This window comes from Rhamphochromis longiceps, linkage group LG20 (genome assembly GCF_057381845.1).
Source record: "Rhamphochromis longiceps isolate RC_006_pf linkage group LG20, R_longiceps_female_GT1.1, whole genome shotgun sequence".
NCBI classification, from domain to species: Eukaryota; Metazoa; Chordata; class Actinopteri; order Cichliformes; family Cichlidae; genus Rhamphochromis; species Rhamphochromis longiceps.
Window position 1 is genome coordinate 11,027,741 of NC_140576.1, and position 18,322 is coordinate 11,046,062.

At 41.4% G+C, this 18,322-nt stretch overlaps 1 protein-coding gene across 1 annotated transcript in view; it reads right to left on the reverse strand.

Annotated features, from left to right (window-relative positions):
- prex1 (phosphatidylinositol-3,4,5-trisphosphate-dependent Rac exchange factor 1) overlaps positions 1 to 18,322 on the reverse strand; it is a 78,381-nt gene that overhangs the window by 54,866 nt on the left and 5,193 nt on the right. Inside the window, exons 2-3 of the mRNA XM_085392574.1 lie at positions 6,036 to 6,101; positions 5,731 to 5,853 (exon numbers count right to left, since the gene is read on the reverse strand). Of these exons, the coding sequence (XP_085248700.1) occupies positions 5,731 to 5,853; positions 6,036 to 6,101 (189 nt within the window). The remainder of the gene's footprint in view (positions 1 to 5,730; positions 5,854 to 6,035; positions 6,102 to 18,322) is intronic.

The following is an 18,322-nucleotide window of genomic DNA, read 5'->3' on the forward strand; positions in this document are numbered from 1 at the left end:
ATGCGTCATAGGGGAAATTAATAAATAAACTACATACAAGATATAACAGTTCCTCTTTTTTTTTTTTAAGATTATAGCATCACTGTGTAGCAATGCAAACACACACCCTAATGCAGAAGCTTCTGTCGGGTTGCCATGTTCTTTTCTTTACAATACGTAATTCAACACTTGGGCTGGTGGATACACAGTGTCCTGTGAACTGCATTATTTATGCAACACACTGTAGACAGCAGCATACACACTGCATCACAGCTGAAGTCAAACTTACACCCTGTAGCTTATAAACATCTCATGTATTCTTGGGAGTGTTGTAGTAATTGGGATGTGAAACTTTGTGCACGGTGGGGCCTGATGTTGAGGTCTAGTGAGTGAAACCGTCACTTGAAACAGTCTTGTAAGTGAAATCCAAAACTGCAGGTGTGTGGACGCCACTTTCAGCCTTAACTGACGTGCAGTTGCCTGAAGGTGTTCGCATTCACATCTGGCCAGGCTACAATGCAGCAAAAGAATAAACAATACTCAGTCACTGATGGCACCTTTCAGATAACAAAGGCCTGCAAAACCAACTTCCTGTAGATGCGGATGTGCAATACACCCATGCACGTGGTTTTGCTCCCACACACATACACAGCTCGCCACTCAGTGTGCATGTGCCTGTTTTTACACCCCCCACCCCACCAAAAAAAACAAAAAAAACAAACAAAACCACTGGCGGTGACAGACAGCACCAGCCAAACAAAGCTAACAGCTCTTTTTATAGAACCCCTCTCTACTCCATCTTATTCCCTTTGACCAGGGAGCTGAAACTCTTTTGTAGATGTTTACCACAAGTAGGCTGCACAGTGTAAACGGTGGGGATCTTTTAACCACACAGGGAGGACCACAAACACACCCAAAGCCACTTTTTGCAGGGGAGAACTGTACTACTGGGAGCAGCAGCTGGGTTGGCATATGGTGTGAAACCCCAGATTCTGTCAAACTGACTTAATACAGCACGCAGCTCAAGAAATCCTTTTGGTGTGCTTGTTCACACATACTGTATTCAACAGTGGCACAGTAACAAGGGCTATTACTATTGCTACTAACTCTACTACACATGCCAAGAGTTCTAATCATGACAGGATAGAATTAAAATCAACTGGGTTGTACAAAAAGCCCACGGGGAAAGCAATGCCTCGAGTTAATTAACTGAATTAACACTGAAACAGCACAACAGTAATGATAAACACTCACACACCAAAGAGCAGTGACTGAATTTACTCCTGTTTTGGCCTTCTCAATGTTTTTTTTTTCCTTTAGTTACTCACATAAGGCGATGTGTTCTAGATTGCTATAAAGCAGTGATCAGAGCATCGTAGAGTCACTGCATCTTGTGGATAACGTACGGTTATAGCTTCTGAGCTGCTTGGGATGTACATCCTAACTCCAACCTCTATGCAAATTCAATTCAATGTTATTTATACAGAGCAAGATCATTATAAAAGTCTCCTCAAGGTGCTTTAATACAGAGAAGTAATCAATAATAGAGAGAAAACCCCAATCAGACAACCCCCTGCCTTTTAAACAGGAAGCAGCTGTGGCATTAAAACAGTATCAAAGTCTGAACTCACATCATCATAAAACTATAAGACTGTGCCCATTTGCTTGCAGAGCCTGCCCCCCCACAACAACTACACTCTGTCAAATCTGAGCATATGAGCATCGTCCCTCCCATCCTCACTCTCACATGAATTTCTTCACAATGTGATGATTTTTGTTGAATCAAAATCGAATCGCTTTGCGCAGCACAATGGGAGTTCGTGATTCTGTTTGCTTTGCGGCGTACTATTTGGCAAATCTTGCTTGCCTTGTAGATTTATCAGTTATCTGATACACTGATTTTCAGTTGGGCTGTGCTGAAGCGGCCTTTCATGTTCTGTGCTTGGGCATTAAGTCCAACAAGATCAACTGAACTGTTCCTTAGCTCGCTTTTTCAAGCCCACAACGGTCAAACAAACTGGATTTGGGGGATTAAACACGCTGTGTGAGTACATCCTAAAACTAACTCAGCATTGTTCAAAATGTTCAACAATGTTTTGTTCTCCAAAAATATACATACTTCGTGTTAGGCTTCATAAATTGTCCGATTGAAACGTGAACAGCATAAAATTTAAGAGTTTAAGCATAGGAAAAGTAGCCGCATGACCCTAACCACCAACTTAAAACATCCAAAGGCTTTCCTTCAATACCTGTAACATGAGCACAATATGAATTCTGCTGGTCTGCTGCCAGGTAAAGAATATAGAACAGAATAATTAGCAATCTAAAGGTGGTGTTAGGGAAGCCAGTATATAAGTTTGCAATATATAACTATTTTTGCTCTCATTGCTATGTGCAATGAAACCCTTCTGCTCAACCCTTCTGCATGCCTCTGTGCAACTCCAACTATGCTTCTAACTGAGGCAAACTCTCAGGTATTTCCTTTCCTCAGATGACAACAACATAGTCGATTCAGGTACCTGTAAAGTAGCTTATAAGCCTAAACCGGCGCCAAAATGTGACGCTTTAATTTCTACTCCAAAAGACTGAAAAACATCACTTGTGCCCAGAATAGCGCAAAGATTTTGGGTGTTCCTTTGATAAACATAAGTCTTTATTCGAATCCTTCATCCCTGGAATGTTATTCTGGAGACTAAATGAGAGAGTAGCATCACACACACTGAGGAATCACATTGAGTCAAAGCAGAATGGGTGTAGTTCAGCGAGGTCAGAGCATGCATAATGACACGACTGTTGCTTCTTGCACAGCACTCGCATATACATTCCCTGAAATAGAGCAAATATTGACGTCTCTGATTTCTCCTCTGACATGAGTCACTTTTTCACCTCTGCACAGTTTAAATAATTCTCAGAATACCGTGATCTTTAAACAAGGGATTAACAAGTGTGTGTGTGTGTGTGTGTGTGTGTGTGTGTGTGTGTGTGTGTGTGTGTGTGTGTGTGTGTGTGTGTGTGTGTGTGTGTGTGTGTGTGTGGTCAAAAGAGGAAGGAGACATTCATGTTAGCCTCTAGTTAGTAAGATAAATAACAGTTGGTCAGAACTGCACAATGTTTTATTTCATTCACAATTTTATGACATCAGTGTTTCGGTTAAAGAGATTTATTTTTTATTTAATTCGACATCAAAGAGTATTCTTTTTCTTTCTTTTAAAGCCTTCCAAACCATCTTGGCAACATCTGACTTTGAAAAGCAATGAATCTTCCAGTTTTTCATCCCTAGCTGTGAGTGGCAGACCTCCTTGTGGAACAATGCGGGGGGGTTAATAAAATCCCAGTCATGGTGTTGACCTCTGATCGAGGTTAAGGGCCACGGCTGGAGGGTGCCAGACGGGGCCAGCCGATTGGCTGAGAGGTGTGAGTGCTGAAGGAGACAAAGGTCGTGGCTTGGTGAGGGAGGTGTAATGGATATGCAGCAGGAAAAGGTGGAGTGTGGGTGGCTCAATGCTTCAAGAGAAACGCACACACAAAGAGAGTGGCAAATACTATCACGCACGAATACATGCAGAGAGTTTAAATAAAGATGAACGGGAACAACAGCAAGAAAACGCAAAGCATTAGTAATTCAGTACTCCTCAGTATGTCATTTATAAATCCAGATATCTGCTATTGTTGCACCATGTACAGATATCACTGCTATATATGGTATAACTATGTACAGCTACTAGTTCACTGACAGTAATAATCATAATAACATCTGTATTTATAAGCAGCATACTTAGGAGGAGTAATGCTGTATAAATGATGAATGAGGCACTTGCTAATACCTTAGAAATGCTCAAAACATATTTTGCTTTGGGGCAAATCTTTGTTTTGTAATCATTTGGCTTTAGTCTTTGTGGATTTCATTAGCAATCAAGAAAATGCATGGAGTTATACGTCTTTGAAGCGAACACTCTGGTTTTCAATAAGTGCATTTTCTAGCTATTCATACCTGTTTCATTGTATTTGTATAATGTATAATGTTATAATCTTACACTATAAATGAGCAGAACAGGTAGCCGTTTCAAAATGTGAGTTTTTCCCCCCAGTATTTATAGATTAACTGTCTAATCTCTTCATTGAACACGAATTATCCACTCCCCTTCACCAACTAGTATAGCTGCAGCTCCCATCTGTCCAAATCTTTACAGACAATTAGCACAACTTCCAGATGGGCAAAAATTCCCTTTGCTATCAAATATGAAATATGGTTACAGTCCTCCCTGTGTTGAAAATGTCCAGAAAAGTGTTACCACAAAACATCATGATGTCCCGGCAAAGTTGTCCTTTCCTGTGCTTCAGTCCGAGGGAGCTAAAAAAGTCTCTGCATATACATCAGTCTGCCCATGGAGAAATTAAAAAAGAACAATAAGCTCCTTTAATCAATTTCCCACACTCACGCTCCATCTGACAAACCAAATGACTGTCACAGCTCACACATGTGTGAGAACATATTCTGATAAGCCACTTCAGCAGCTTCCTGCAGAAGTTATTAAATGTCATCCACACTGCAAGCAGGTGGCAGATCAATTGCAACTGATTATAATTAATTATTATCAGGTTGTGGTTAAACTCAGTGAAAAGCCTTCAGTTGATCCAAAATGCTGGAGTGAGAGTACTGACAGAGAGCATATTTCTCCCATATTGGCGTCTCTTCATTGGCTCCCTGTTAAATCCAGAATCAAATTTAAAATCGTTCTCCTCCCTCTTATAGAATATCAAATAATCAGATCTCAAAGACCTCAGAGTACCCCCAATCACCCCAATAGAGCACTTTGTGTTGAACTTTGAACTGATCTGATTGTGAGATGATTTCACCAAAAACAGTTGGTGTGTTGTATGGACAGAGACTGGAGTCTAAATACAGTTATCAGCCACAAAATCTGCTGTGAAGGCAGGATTTATTAATTGTTGGGTTTACTCCTTGGAAAGTCACCAAATACTGGCTGCAGCTGGATTTTTGCAGCTGGATGGAAAAAATGTCACTCTGCTTCTGGCGATACTGTCGTGTAAGCTGGTGGAGCAGAGCCCTGATAGAATACCTAGGTGATGTATTTAGTGCCTCAGTGAAAGTAAAGTCAAGATAGTTTATCAGAGAGACACAAACAGAGACCCAGAGAAGAAGCCTGAGATTGAGTGCTACCAGCAGAAGCATTGTCCCCTCTCTGAGTGACACACCATCTCTTCCTCCCCGGACACAGACTCTTCTTTGTTTGTTTCCTCAGGCCAAATGAGTTCAAACTGAGTGGAGCGGGGTGGGTGGGGTGCAGGATTGTGTACTGGGGTTGCAGAGTTGAGAAGAATATGGAGGGATGGATTGGTAAAAAGTAGGAGATGTTAGCAAAGACTGATGTAGAGAAACTGAAGGAAGACAGACTGTTTTTGCCTGACAGGATGCAGGTCAGTTCTGTGAAGGTGGAAAACGCAACGGGTTGGGTGGGGGTAGAGAATGTGTATTGGTGAATAGGGAGTCCAGGAGATGGGAGGGGTGTTTCATGTGAGAAAGAGAGCATTAAAGGGTATTTCCACACAAGGCTTTGCACGCTTTCCCTGCATCTGTGGTTACGGGCAGTCCATGAAAAGAGCTTATGTGTGTGTATCTGCATGGAAGAGGCATTCAGGCATCCAACTTCTCCTATATGCATGCCTACGAGCTTGTGCCTGTAACAGTGTGCAGTTTTACGAGAATCTTTTTGTGTGTCCTGCACTTACAAACTGGAGGAACACATGTCCCAGTGCATGGTGAGGCTGAGGTTCAGGCAACAGGCTGTATTCCACTGCAGACAACACCCCCTGGTGCAGCTTAAGGATGTCCTCGATATTTGAAAACAGAATCTATAAAATGAGAGGATGATGTAAAGGGAGGGGACATAGAGAAGAAGGGAAGGAAAAGAGCAAAGAGGAGACCACAGAGGAGCACAGAGATGAGGGAAAAGTAAAGACATTAGTGACCAATTAGCATTTTCACATGGACGATTTCTGACATTTTGATATTTGCAATAAAAAGCTGGCCATACCTTGACATGTTCAGGTGAGAGACACTGTTGGTCGTCTGGAGTTTGTCTGATTCTGTGCAGAAATGCCTGAAGAGGAAACGAACACAAAACGGGTTTAAAAACAATGCGCCACACTTTACTGTCAATAAGGCAGACGGCTAAAGCATGTTCATCAGACATGTCAAAATAATTTTACATCGTTGATCTTAAATGGGTCAGACCAGGGTAGCTATTAAAAAACGTTCTTTACTAAGAAAAACTAAGAAAAGTTCTTTATCAACAGGAAAAGTTGCAAAACTTAAATTAAACACTCCTTTACATTTTCCAAAGCTGTCCAGTTCAACAGCTTACAGTCTTCGTCAGACAGATTCTGCCCTCCTGGCCTTATGTTTGATACCCCGAATGTACATCTATGAATATATATAAAAATGGAAGAGAATATCTGGAAATCGTTAGTCTCTTTAGGTTTTGGTAATCATGCACCATCACTTGTGCATGCAAAAAGTGGTCTGGAAGTGGAAGTCCAGCTTCCCTCTTGGGACTGTTTTAAATTTAGGATATAGGTGATCTTAGCTTTGAGGAAACAGATACAGTGCAGAAAGATTCATTGCATTAACATAACCACACGAGCCTTTGAACAGAAAACCACATTTACTCTTACATGCTTCGTGAAAATGTCTTTTCAGGTACCAAACAGACATTTTGGGGCTGTTTCATTGTCCCTTGGGTCTAATAAGACAAGACGTGTTTTCCTTTTACACTTAAAGCCTCGCTGTATGGATCCTAAAGCGCCTGAGCATTCAACTGTAAGACATCCTCCAAAATGAACTGTTTCACTGTTGCAGTGTCTACGCACAGCACTACACCAATATGGCTCATAATAAGGCTCGTGTCAAGTTGAGCTTTGCTTGCGTGTGCAGCTCAGTTTTTGTGTGTGTTAGTGCCTGCCAATCAGATCCTGACTTGGGGGAAAAAAGAAAAAAAATGGTGAATAGAAGGGAAGTGAATCTGCAAACAGTTTCTTTTATTCTCTCTTCCCCATTTCTCTGTCTATTGCCCTGTGTCCGACAGGCTTAACCTGCCTCAGTCTGACTGCCCTTCAGATGCCAATACTGGGATATCAGAAAGGAGATATGCATCCCCGCACCGACGAATAAAACTATCCCGAAGCCTACTTCATCAACCCGGCTCCTGCTGTTGTGTCTGCCTGCATTTCATTGCCTCAGATTTAGAAATTGATAGCTTTCCATGTGAATCAAGGGCGTTACAAAGAAGTCCTGGGTTAAGTGAGACTACTGCTCTAAAAAAGAAAAGCCTTCGCCCGATACTTTTGGTACAAAAGTATGACACCATGATCCTTATGCATGCCAACAATGTCATGTTAAAAGGTGCCGCTTCTACGTGTTTGCTTTATGGTTCAAGTTGTGAGATCCAGTGTCGCCCCAAGACGAGCACAATGGATCAATAAATAATGCATGATTCTAGTAAAAAAGGTTATAGGACATTATCACTAACAGTGCCAAATGCCAATGCAGTAAATGTTTCATTGCAGGTTGCAAAGCAATACTTTCTTCCATCCAAAGTTATGGTTAAAGATAGACAGCAAACACAGATAGAGAGGAGGAAAACACAGCATCTCTGGCTTTTGCAGGGATTAAACTGAGGATTGGTTGCTAAATGCATTTTAGCTTATCTGGTATAGAATTGTATAACACTTTGCTTTAATATCACCCCCTTAGCAAAATATGTCTACGATCTAAATGCATAATCAAGGGAAAAAAAGATTTTAGCTACAGCAAAATATCGACTAAAGACACAAAAGATTTTCCCTATAAAATCTCTAATAACCTGACCACCAGCACTGAATATGGGCTGCTTTTGATGCTCAGTACTCAAAATGCATTAAACATTCAGCATTAGGTGCAATCCGACGCTAGAGTTGTCAGGTTGAACATGCTCCACTAAAGAAAATAGTCCCTATGAAACCTAATGACACCTTTGTAACACAAACTGCCTAAATAACTACATATGTTAAGTAACAGGATCAGTTTTTGTAATTTAGGTGAAGTGTGTCATTTATAGAAAACCTTTTCACGCTCCCTGCAGTTCCACATAGCACCAGTTACAGAAAGTCACTTCCCATAATTAAAGACTGACACTCCTAATCAGACGTTTGCTCTAAAGACAGAACCCAGCCAACCAAGCAGTCAGGCAGCAATTTTATAATTTCCTCTGCCTTTTTTTTCTGTTTCTGCCTCTCTTTACTAGCTTTTACGTAAGTCGTACCAAAAATAGAAAGCACGGCTCCTCAGCAGTGAGCTGTGACCTCGCTAATTAAGACCAGTATTAAAGGGAAGCGGTAGTTGTCATGTTCTCGACTGTTTTTTTGTTTTGTTTTTTTGGGAGGGAGCTGATTGTGCTTGAGGCATACACTAATTAAATCTCCCATATGGCAGCTTGTACCGTGTCCACACTGTAGGAGTCACTCAAGTGAGTGATTGCTCCCCAGCAGAGGATACGAGACAGGCAGGAAACAGAGCTTTTCCTCAGTCGCTTTCAGACAGGGTTAGCGCTGAGTGAGGGTGTGGCGGGTGAAGAAAAGAGCCAAGGAGGCAAAGGGTGAAAACAGAACAAACAACAACGAGCAAGGGGACAATGGTGGAGGAGACGGTGAGGTGTAAAGTATCTGTTATTCATGTATTCCTCTGTGACAGCTACCATCCAGGCAGGAATCACTCCTTTAACAAATGTGCCACACAGATGTGGTGAGACAGGAATCAGCAGGGAGGATGGTAGGAAGAAGGAACAAAGAATTCCTTTCAGTCAAAGTCTAACCCCAACAAGGACAGTCTCCCCCAGTGTTGTATTGGCTGTCTTCATTGTTCCATCACAAAAGAAGACAGGTTTATTTGGAGAGAAAATTGTCTCTCTCCGTCCACCATCATGACTAAGGCAGGCTACAAGGAAGCCAGAATACAGGACAGTGCAGAGCATAAACTGAGCATGCACCCCAAGCATGTCCAAGTTTACTCAAACTGAGACTTTTACGCAGTTTGTACAGTAATTTTTTTCAGCGCGTGATTGAAATCAGAAACAGGAAATTGCCCCAGAGAAAGGTACTATGGGTGTAATTGGAAATGTGTTGACATCTGATGGACAGCAGTTCATTGTGCACAAACAGCCAAGTATCATAATTGGACAAACCACAGTCTGGGCTTATTTTCATATTTGACTATTTATTGGGCCTTTCCACTAATGACCACCAGAGACTGTAACTTCCTGCCAGTCACGCTCAAGCAGAAGTTAGAGATACTCTGACATCATTTGTTTCAACTTCCTCTGCAATCGAAATAACTTGATGTATGACAAGTTATGAATGTTATTGGCTTTGTCACTGTGAAAGATCCAATATTTCTCCTACCGTAAAATAAGCAGATGTGACTGCACTTTTAGAAGGCTCTCAGCATATTACAAATCATGCACGATTTGCATAGAGAGGACAATATCTCAGAGCATTACGCACATGCACACAAACTGGAAATACGATACGTATATTGACGAGACCCGCTCTTTCCACAGAACGCAGTTAAGCCAGTTGTTTACGAACACTGTAATTCTACTCTACACCACTGTGTGCAGTTGTTGTGCTCATTACTGCTTAATTACCAAACTCAGAGACGGCAAGATGCGTCTGATGGTCCTTGTTTACTTTCATATCGCCATCTCCATCTCAGGTGACCTTATCTGTCTCTCCTCTGACATCAGCACGTCATCATCAGCAAGGCGAGGCATGTGTGTGTCTGTGTAATCCTGTTTAGTGGAGGATCAGACATTGATGAATAATATTTTCTTGACTGATGAACAACAACAATAACCCTGCCTGCACTGGCTCGGGCTGACAAGTCTGTGTTTAGATGTCAGAAATCTGAGTCAGTTCACTATGAATTTGATAGAGATGGAAAAGGACATGACGGTGTTTCAAAAGCTCGCCAACAAATCAAAAACAGTAGGGGGATGAAAAGAGGGAGTGCAGTGTAGCCTCCCCCGCACTGGTTTTCCTGTGTAGATTAGATGGCGCACCTTCTTACGCTTCAATACCTAAAAATAGCAACGATATCAATCAGTGTGTTAATAATAGTTGGTCATATGGGACACAGACTCAGTTTTGTGATACTTCTGGACTCATAACACTGAGTCAGACTGGCTCGGAGGAGGGCTCAGCTGCAGCACAGAGCACAGCGAGGATATTGCACATGATGCCACAGGGGTGAACGGCAGTAAGGGAAAGCTGCTTGTGATGCAATCCCACAGGAGACAAGTAACACAACCAGAAGCTCCTTGGCAAACCACAAAGTAGCTGCCAAGCACACTGATGCAGCATTGTACCCAGTGACATTTCATTATGATATATACTGGAAACTCCAACATCCTCCATACAGGAAGTAGTTGAAAGTCATTCTCAAAGTGTATCATCACACTGTGAACACATCTTTGTTTTTTTGATTTTTTTTTTTTACATATATATGAAATTCTTGGCAGTTAGACATTTAAAAATCCACACTGCTGTTATGCAAACTTTGCAGCGTCTCTTATTATATTGCTCAAGTTTTCTTTACTATTGCTCAATCATTATTAAAAACTCTTTTTGGGGTTTTTTCTCCCTATTGGGCCTCAAAAGCCCACACTGCTTCTGAAAGTACTTAGAGAAACTCACTGGGGTTGAAACTCACAATGATGAGAGCAATACACAGGAAAATGTCAGCTATTATTAAAATTTCTTAGCTGTGACTCTTTACAGGGGTCGAAAAGAGCCGCTGTAGTTCAAGCATGACAGTTATGTTTATTGCTTTGGAATTTAAATAGTGAGAGTCAAACGAAAGCTTTTTTAATTAGCTGCACAATGAGAGAAACCAAATACAGTCGTGTCATAAAGTTTTCACATCGCTGTTCGCAACTTTGTGAAAAACCCAAGTACATCCTTGCTGCTTTCATAGGAAGTAAGAGAGTATGTAGCTGCCAGGTGCTGCTAAACAAATGCACTTCTTTCAGGTATGTGCTAACACAATACCACAATGTGGTAGGAATGGACATCCCAACAAATTCACCTCAAGGTCAGACTGTGCACTGCTCAGAGAAACCAGAAAAAAATAAAACAAGAGACTCTAAAGGCCTCAGTTAGCACAATCAATGTGAAAGTTAATGACAGTACAATTAGAAAACAGATAAACAAGTATGGCATGCTTGGAGAAAGTCACTTTTCTGTAAAAAGAACATAGCAGCATGGCTTAGGTTTACAAATAAACAAACAAACCACAAAACTTCTGGAACAATGTCTTTCGGACAAATGAGGGCAAAGTGGAGATGTTAAGTCATGATGCACAGCAATGAAATCCAAACAAAGCATATCAAGTGTCAAGCACGGTGGTGGAGGGGTGAGGATTTTGCAGCCACAGGACATAAGGACATTGCAGTTGACTATATACAACTGAAATTGTGTGGCAGGACCCTATGAGAGCTGTGTATAAATTAATGCCATCAAACCTCAATCAAGTGAAGCAATCTTGTATAGAAAAGTAGGGCAGATTGCTTGTTATTGCAAGTTATTGCTGCTAAAGGCACATCTACAAGCTATCAAATCATGGGTTACATTTAGTTTTTTAAAGCACTGCACAGAGGCCTGTTAAACCTTTATTTTTCACATGTAGAAAAAGACCTTAAAAGCAAGCTTTAAATATAACAATGACAAGAGTCTTTTTTCCCCTAGAAATATGTCTGCTAGCTTAAAACATTGCAAACCAGCTTTTTGTTAGCATTTTCCCAACCCCACACCCACACCTCTGAATTCACTTATCTGGTGTACATGATATAAGCAAGATTTTCAGTCAAATGCTGTGCGTGAAACCTCTTGTCACTCAGAAAATTGCCCTCATGTCCACTGAAAATATGAAAATTAGTGTGCAAGTCAGTGCAAATTTAAATACACTTCTAGACACAGCAGTAGTGGGTACTTTAGTGTGGATGGCTGTGATGGCACTGGAAAGTGCAACTTCATAGTGTCTGTCTATATCACTCCAATATCACTCAAAAAAATATGATGGTGCCAGACAGTTTATGTACAGTTCATGGATATACATGCATCACTTTCTCCCACAAATTGCATGAATGCTGTCAAATGTGCCACTTTTTCAAGCAGCGTGTGAGCAGGTTGAAGTAAGTTTGGGGGATCCCACCAAACTGAGTCACTCGTTTCTTTCTGTTTTTCTGTTTATTGGGAAAAAAAAGTGTGTGCAAGAAAAACTGAAGACAAGTTAAAAAATCCCAAACTGCAACAGAAGAAGTGCACACGCATGCCTCTGCGCGACTGTGTGACATGCAAACAGGAAGTGAAAACAGAGCAATGGCACAGAACAAAGGCCAGTGCTTTTCTTTGTCTTTTTTTGACGCTCAAATTCGACGACAAGAATTTCGTTTTCTTCTCGAGAACATAGGCGGCTCAAGTCAGGCGAGAAAGGAAAACAAACACGTCGGCAGAATGAAGCAGCTCCTCTCGACACAAAAGCAGCAGATGCCATTTCTGGACAGGAAGTGTGGCTTTTGTGAAAAGGAAGTATACGACATGTTTGAAGGCCACTAACTCAGCTGTTCTAAGTAAAGTCTGACAACTTTGTGCTAGCGTGCAACCAAGCTGTAGCAAAGAAATAAATCACACCGTGCTCTCAAGACTAAGGAATTGCAGATTTTTTTTAGCTATGCTGCAAAGGCGAATGGAAGTTAATGTTATTTATTGGTGTGGATAAAAATGAATGGACTGAAATGGAAAACTATAAGCTTTAGGTCATTTTCATTTTTAACGGACACACACTGCAGAAGCTTCAGGTTTACAGCTTGTCATCGCCTTAAACCCAAAATAGTGCAATCATACCAAACGCTTATGTCTCTTGTCATGCAAGGCATAAGGCAGCATTCATTTGTGACTGACAGCCAAAGTGTCATTGTGGGTTTGATTGGGTGGTGGGTGTTGCTAGATGCTGAGGTTTATCAGAGCGAAGAAGGGCCAGACAGTAAGGTGTGAAGATGCAGATGGACCATATGTTGGTGGAGGCTATGTTTTCGCTCCAGTGGACAGTTAGTAAGATGCCTGCTGCCTTCACGTCTGCTTTGTCTGCTTCTCAACGCAGCTTTCTACCTGCTGCTAAAGCAAACTATGAAACATGACTCATCTCCTATTTATCTGTTTTTAGGTGAAAGCCTTCTTGTTGGCAAAGAATCCTACATATTAAAAAGAACTAATAAAACACGCCACTGATATAAAAAAAAAAAAAATTTTATTTACCCTTTCACATTTCACATTTCCTTTCACCAAAGCCAAAATGAAAATATCAAGAAGTAATGTAACAAGTGTCAAACTAGGTCATGTTGCAACATGGGAGGCGACCACGCATACGGAGTCGAAGTTAGCAGCCACGAGCACAGGATGTTAAGGGTCACTCACAGTGTGCGGCTGAGGTTGTTTTCAAGCTCGACACTTAGCAGCGGCCAATTGTTATCTGTAATAACCAAGGACCGTAGAACGGCAAACTTGTGCGCGTAGATCTCAGCTGCCATATTAGAAGCTGAGGTGAAAGTTTATACAGAAAAGAAAAGAAAAGTAAAGCGCTGTCAGTCAAACGAATTCTCGTCAAGGCTGGATAAATACTTTAGGTCGTTTTCTGTAGTTAAACAAAACCTAGTGAGCACACATACTTAGCTTGGACCTGTTAGACAATGACATCAATGCTTTAACAGGTTTCATACTAAACAGCAATATGTGTGAGAAGTGACAAGGGATATTAGCATTTGTTTTGCTGCCATCACCATGTATGCATCCCATTTCTCATAACAGCAAGTGCAAATATGAATGTATAGGAAATCAATAACAACGTGGTATAATGGTTACATAATGTACATGTCAAATGTTTCCTTAGCCATTTGTCTGGATTAAATCCTTTCAACAAGCAGAGTTTGGAGTGTGTTAGACTTGCTATTAGAAATCCAATCAGACTGTGCTGTCCTAAGCACATTGTTGCTTTACTGTAAATATCAAACTTGATTATCTTCTTTGAGAAGATAATCATTATTTCTCTCCATGATGAAAGGGCCAATAGTGTTAATGGGAACAGAACTAGGGCATTTTTTCTGCCTACCCACGGCTACATCAGCATTCAGCAACAATGCTGGGCCATCTCACTCAATTCAGATATCTCACAAGAGACCCCGTATATCAAGAACAAGCTTGAACACTTGTCAAGGTTTTTCTAGCAGGCCCTCGGAGCCTCTTTTCAATTCGCTGTGGTTCCCACACCTACTGAAGCAAACCTCAAACAGAACCACAGATCCACAGATTCAGGCATTTTCTAAGCGAGTTCTCAGGTCACCAGCCTCAAGCTTTCTACCCCTTCTCATCCAAGAGAAAACAACAACAAGCTTAAAACAATGCACCCATTAAGGATCTCTCTTTTTTGGAAAGAGGATTGGAGTGGCTAGTCACAAAGGGAGACGGGGCATTTTGGAGAGGGAATGGGGCCATTTAGGGGTCGACATGGCATGAAATTGAATAAATAAATGAAGAAATCCCCTCTTTGTGGCCTGGGTGCAGCAGAGCCAGAGAATGGCCCGTGGCGTTGCCATAATGAGGGACCCCAGCAAACCTTAGGAGAATTCTTTTTCTCTCAGGCCGTAATTCACATCTTTCCCCAACCCTCCAAAAACTCCCTCAGCTCCCCTTCACCCACCAACCAGTGCCTTGCTGTCTTCCAAGAGAAAGCCTTTTTGGCAGCGCCAATCACCAAAATACAAAGTCTTCTTTGAGCCTCGTCCAGTTTTTTTCCCCCCCTCCCCATCTCGCTCACTTCCGCTTTGAAGGACTTTAAACTTCAGGGCTCTTTGAGCTGTTCACATGGGCGGAAACTAAACACGACAGGGGGATGACACAGTGCCTCCGCGACAGAGGACAGGCAGAAAGCGCTGGGCCGAATACTTCCTGTCTAAGACTGGGTATTCATCACAACCCTGCTGTACAAATGAATGGATGACACACGATGAATATGCGGACTACGTATTTTGGACACCTCAGATGACAAATTGTTGAGACTGTCTCAGTAAGCATGTTAGGCTTTCAAAACTATACTTTCAAAAAGGTTCCACAGTTGCTAGAATTTTACAATTTACATTTCTGAGCTTGCTGACATTTCTGTCCAGTATTGCACAAAGTTGCTTTGCACGTTTTGTTTTACAAGCTGCTCCCAACTACAAAAGAAAAAACTTCCAAGAGGAGACCTGTGGTCCTAATAATCATTCATAAATGAAACCAGCAAATGTTTGACTCCTTTTGTATTCGTTTTATGCATCTGCTGCAATGTGCACTAAAAAAACTGCAATGTGTGCAGTTCTTTATGCGTTAGGCAGCATCGGACACATTTTTCAGGCTTAATATCAATTCTACCACTCTCACTACAGTATATTCTTATATACTAGGACGACATGCTGGAAATGGAAACATCTGTGTATTTGTTTCACTGAATGTTACAGCCGTCTCAAAACCTATTACAAATGTCTCTACCTGTAGCCTACATGGCTCAAATTACATTCTGTCTTTAAAGGGAACATCCACAACAATTTTTTTCTAAGTTGCTTTCCTGTAGAGGGGTGACATGTGTTGATCAGTAGATAACATCATGGACCAGATTGGAGAGGCCATCTGGACATTTGTACACTTGGTTGGTTTTTTTGTTTTTTTGGGGGGTGGGGGGTCGACAGACACGGGTATCACAGACTGGACCAGAGTGTGGCAAGTATGAAGCTGAGTGAGCCATCAGTGACCTGTGACGCTGCCGGCTAACCAATTGATGTAGCACAGGTGATCACTCAAGCTAAACTCCATGATATTCATACGTGTGTATCCAAGAGAACATTGCAGCTTGCCTTCATGTACACATCCAAGCTAAACCAAAGTACGATTGCCACACCTAACATGCAGCTGAGCAGACATAAACAAGGTTATAGGGACAGAGAGGGAGGAAATTGAATGGTGGCAAAGACACAAATTAGTGGCTTACATTACACCATAATGGGTCTTTGGCAAAGCAAGGGGGAAGATCACAGAGACTGTTTGCTGGTTCTGACTTAAACAGCATTTACCAGCCTGATAGAGGACGCCATTAAACGGGCAGACAGCAGCTAGTCAAAGCCCTGCCTGTCTGAAAAAAAAAGTACTTCTCAGTCTCTGAAAGCACAAACCTACATCCTATCTCACTTCTCGTTTTGGCAGCCACAAATGCAGCAAACGCCGAGGTAAGTTTCCACTTCTAGAAGTGATATTTGCAGGTCGATTTTGATTCACCATATTCAGCCGCAGAGCAAGTTAAATAGTGAGCCACATTTAATTTTGTGATAAAGAGACAATAGGTCTGGTGAATTAAAAAAAAAAGAAGAAAATAAATAAAAACCACTATCTATCCTGCAAAAGCTCTTGGAAGCTGAAGAGTCCCTGCAGGATGGATAGAAAATTGAAAACTTAACGTGTTAATGTGCCATATCAAAACATTTTTCTTAAAAGGTTTCCTGTCAGCACATGAGAACAAAAACTTTACGGTACCCGCATGTATGACTCAAGCCTTTTATAAAGCCACGTGAGTTGGCAAAAATGTCACCACAACTCACAAATGCCAAAATAAAAGCCCTTCAGCTACAATGCCCAAGATTTTGTCAGCAGCTGTCATGAACAGTTACCACAACATTGTCAGAGCTTCTTTGACTAGCGGGGGGGTTGAAAACAGAAAACGCCAAAGAGCCTCACCAGTTGGCTGGTTGGTAAATTGTTTATCTCGAAGCTCATTAATTAAGTGAGTCGTGTCAAAAACAATTTTAAGATAACAGCGAAAATGTTCTTTGTTTTTAGCTGTGGCATTTAGCTGGAAAAGAAAATCTTGTGATGTTCTGGGTGTTCACTCCAACACCAGACCATCACATACAGCTGACATGCTCAATCTGTACTGTCTGCCGCTTTATATGAAAGCAGGAGTGCAGTGTCTAAGCTTCTGGTTTAAAATGATCATTATGAAATAAGTCCTGGTTGTACAACATAGCAGCTACATAACAATGACACCATATGCATTACGAGCTGCCTATAAGCCTCTCTTGTATGCATATCTGTCTCTAACAAGTATGAAACAGACTTAAAATTAAGTAGTGACTGCACAACCAAGAAGATAATGCTGCTGTTTTCAGTAGCTTATGGAAACTTTCCCCAGGTAGGTGAAATGGCGTGAGGTTGAAATAACTGTGTAAACTCTATTTGGCCAATCAAAAAGAACCTTATTGTTAATGGAGAGTTAAAAACAATTCAAAGTTAAACAGGAATAACCCTTAGATGGGGATTCACCAGGTGGACAGAGCAATATTCAGTTTGCCAGATCACAACATTTCTAGTTGATCAGAAAGTAATAAAAAATGAAAAAGGCAGAGATTTGTGTACTGTGACTCTAAAGCCCTGTGAGGCAAAATGGCAGTTTGTTATATTAGTCTGTATAATTAAAACTAACTGGCTTGGTAAGCTTGTCCATGATTTACCAAATATCTTTGCCACAGTCAGTACCCTTAATAAGTTTTGTGTGAAGATGTACTAGTCCAGCATTTTTCTATTAGGCAAATGACCTTTAACCCCCTCCTGAAAGAAGACCCACATCTGGTAGTATTTAAAAAAGCAAACAAACATTGTAATCCTGCTGCCTCGCTCTGTAAACCAAACCCTCAAGGGAGAGCTTGTGCGAAGTCATTCTGCAGACATCCGTCCATCCTGCTACCTTTTCACCACGCTGCACAGTCGCTGCACCCGGTGTCTCCCCTAAGAGAGTACATGCGCCAACTTCGTCCAGACTACGATGTGATCTCGAAGAACATTGGAGGTGTCACATTGCCTTGCTTTTACTATTCAGCCCATGTCATCTGCTGTATCTTATATCAGCCTGTTAAAAAGCACAGTGCCCCAGATACGCGGTTTTACCATTTCCAGCCGGTACAAAGCAGTGAATGTCCAAGTTCTCACCAGACATTACATGATCTGATATCGGACACATTGATATGCAAACTGATGAAATCAGATTTGAAAGGACACACTCCTGAATAGCTCCACTTCTTAAAATGCTACTACTAAGAGAGAAAATTCTTGGACACAGTAAAAAGGGATTTCTTCTGATAATCTGCAAGCATCTCTCGGAAAGAGAAGGAAGCTTTTCTTTGCTTTTGCATCATGCCTCTGGGTGTTACAGTGG